This window comes from Pterocles gutturalis, unplaced genomic scaffold (genome assembly GCF_000699245.1).
Source record: "Pterocles gutturalis isolate BGI_N339 unplaced genomic scaffold, ASM69924v1 scaffold32103, whole genome shotgun sequence".
Lineage (NCBI taxonomy): Eukaryota > Metazoa > Chordata > Aves > Pterocliformes > Pteroclidae > Pterocles > Pterocles gutturalis.
The window spans coordinates 2,831-4,536 of NW_010119085.1; the positions used below are offsets into that span (position 1 = coordinate 2,831).

General features: G+C 63.1%; 1 protein-coding gene across 1 annotated transcript in view; it reads left to right on the plus strand.

Annotated features, from left to right (window-relative positions):
• Positions 1-74: 74 nt before the first annotated feature.
• Positions 75-1,706, plus strand: part of ABR (active BCR-related) — a gene marked incomplete at its 5' end in the record, with an annotated part of 3,630 nt that continues 1,998 nt past the window's right edge. Inside the window, 5 exons of the mRNA XM_010076452.1 lie at positions 75-134; positions 262-371; positions 655-794; positions 966-1,100; positions 1,398-1,503. Coding sequence (XP_010074754.1) covers positions 75-134; positions 262-371; positions 655-794; positions 966-1,100; positions 1,398-1,503 — 551 coding nt within the window. The remainder of the gene's footprint in view (positions 135-261; positions 372-654; positions 795-965; positions 1,101-1,397; positions 1,504-1,706) is intronic.

Below are 1,706 nucleotides of genomic sequence, written 5' to 3' on the forward strand. Positions count from 1 at the left end.
GGGCTGGGGGGCAGCGGGGCTGGCACGGGGCAGGATCACTGCGGATGGAGCTCATTTGCCATCTCTCCCCACAGCTGGACCCGCAGGCCGTGCAGACGAAGAACTGGCACATGGATGTGATTGAGATGAACGGGGTAAGCGGGGCCATGGGGACCCTGGTTTGGTGGCAGCCCCATCCCCAGGGCTGTGCCCTGCCCTCGTGCGATGCAGGGGCGATGGGCCAGGGCTGGGCTGCGGGGACTCAGCCCCTGTCTCCTGCAGATCAAGGTGGAGTTCTCCATGAAGTTCACGAGCAGAGACATGAGCCTGAAGAGGACCCCATCCAAAAAGCAGACTGGTGTCTTTGGGGTCAAAATCAGCGTCGTGACAAAGTACGTGTGGGGCTGCGGGGGCTGATCTGCTCCAGTCCCTATGGGTGTGGGGTTGGGGGACTCGGGGGACCCCATGTGATCCTTGCAGCATGTCCCCTCGCTCACACCAACATCAGGAGAGCTTGGCTTTTGCTCTCTGCTGGGGACTTGCCCGTTGCTTCACCAACCCCATCCTTTCCACCCAGCTTGCCCATCCTGCCCCTGGCCTGGGGTTTGTGGGGCTGGGCTGGCCCCCGTGGGGTCCCCTGGGAACCTCCACTCACGGTTTCGCTCTCTGAGGCAGGCGCGAGCGCTCCAAGGTGCCTTACATCGTGCGCCAGTGCATCGAGGAGGTGGAGAAGAGGGGCATCGAAGAGGTCGGCATCTACAGGATCTCCGGCGTCGCCACGGACATCCAGGCATTGAAAGCTGTCTTTGATGCAAGTGAGTGTCCTCGGGGGTGGCCACCCTTCCTGTCACGTTGCCCTGGGAGGGTTTGCAGGCACCCAGACCCTCCCAGTCCCCTGCTGGCAGCCTGCCCAGGCAGCTGGGGTTAGGGCAGGGGGCAAGACCCAGAGGGGACAGAGGTGTCACGTGTGGGTGCTCTCTGGACAGATAACAAGGACATCCTGGTCATGCTGAGTGACATGGACATCAACGCCATCGCCGGCACGCTGAAGCTGTACTTCCGCGAGCTGCCCGAGCCCCTCCTCACTGACAGACTGTACCCCGCCTTCATGGAGGGGATCGGTAAGGGCTGGGGATGGGAAAGGGGTTGGTGCCCACGCTGTTTGGGTATTGCCTGCTCTGGGACAGGAGGCTCCTGAGGGTCCTGCCCAGCTCAGCCCCCTTGGTCCTGCTGTCCCTGCTGGCTCCAGGCCAGCCTGGGGCTCGTTGTGCAGCTCCCCGGGGTGCAGGCAGAGCCCCATGGGTCAGGGCCAGCTGCTTGTGCACAGGCTGCAGGGACATGTCTGGACACAGTGGGTCCTGCTGCTGCACAAGATGTCCCCAGCCCCTGTCCTGAGCCTTCTCCCTCCTTGTCTCCAGCCCTCTCGGATCCTGCTGCCAAGGAGAACTGCATGATGCACCTTCTCCGCTCGCTGCCTGACCCCAACCTCATCACCTTCCTCTTCCTGCTGGAGCACTTGAAAAGGTACCGGCTCAGCTCGGCCAGCCCGGTGGGGTGCGTGGCAGCTGTGGGGAGCTGCCCGGCACAGGCGGGAGGTGCAGGATGGGTCTGCGTTGTCACTTTGCCGTGGGAATGGGACACAAGCAGAGGTAGAGCTGCTGTCTGCTGCTCGTGGTACCTCCTGCTTGGCCATGGGCTGATCCTGAACTGGAGGCAGATGGTGCTGT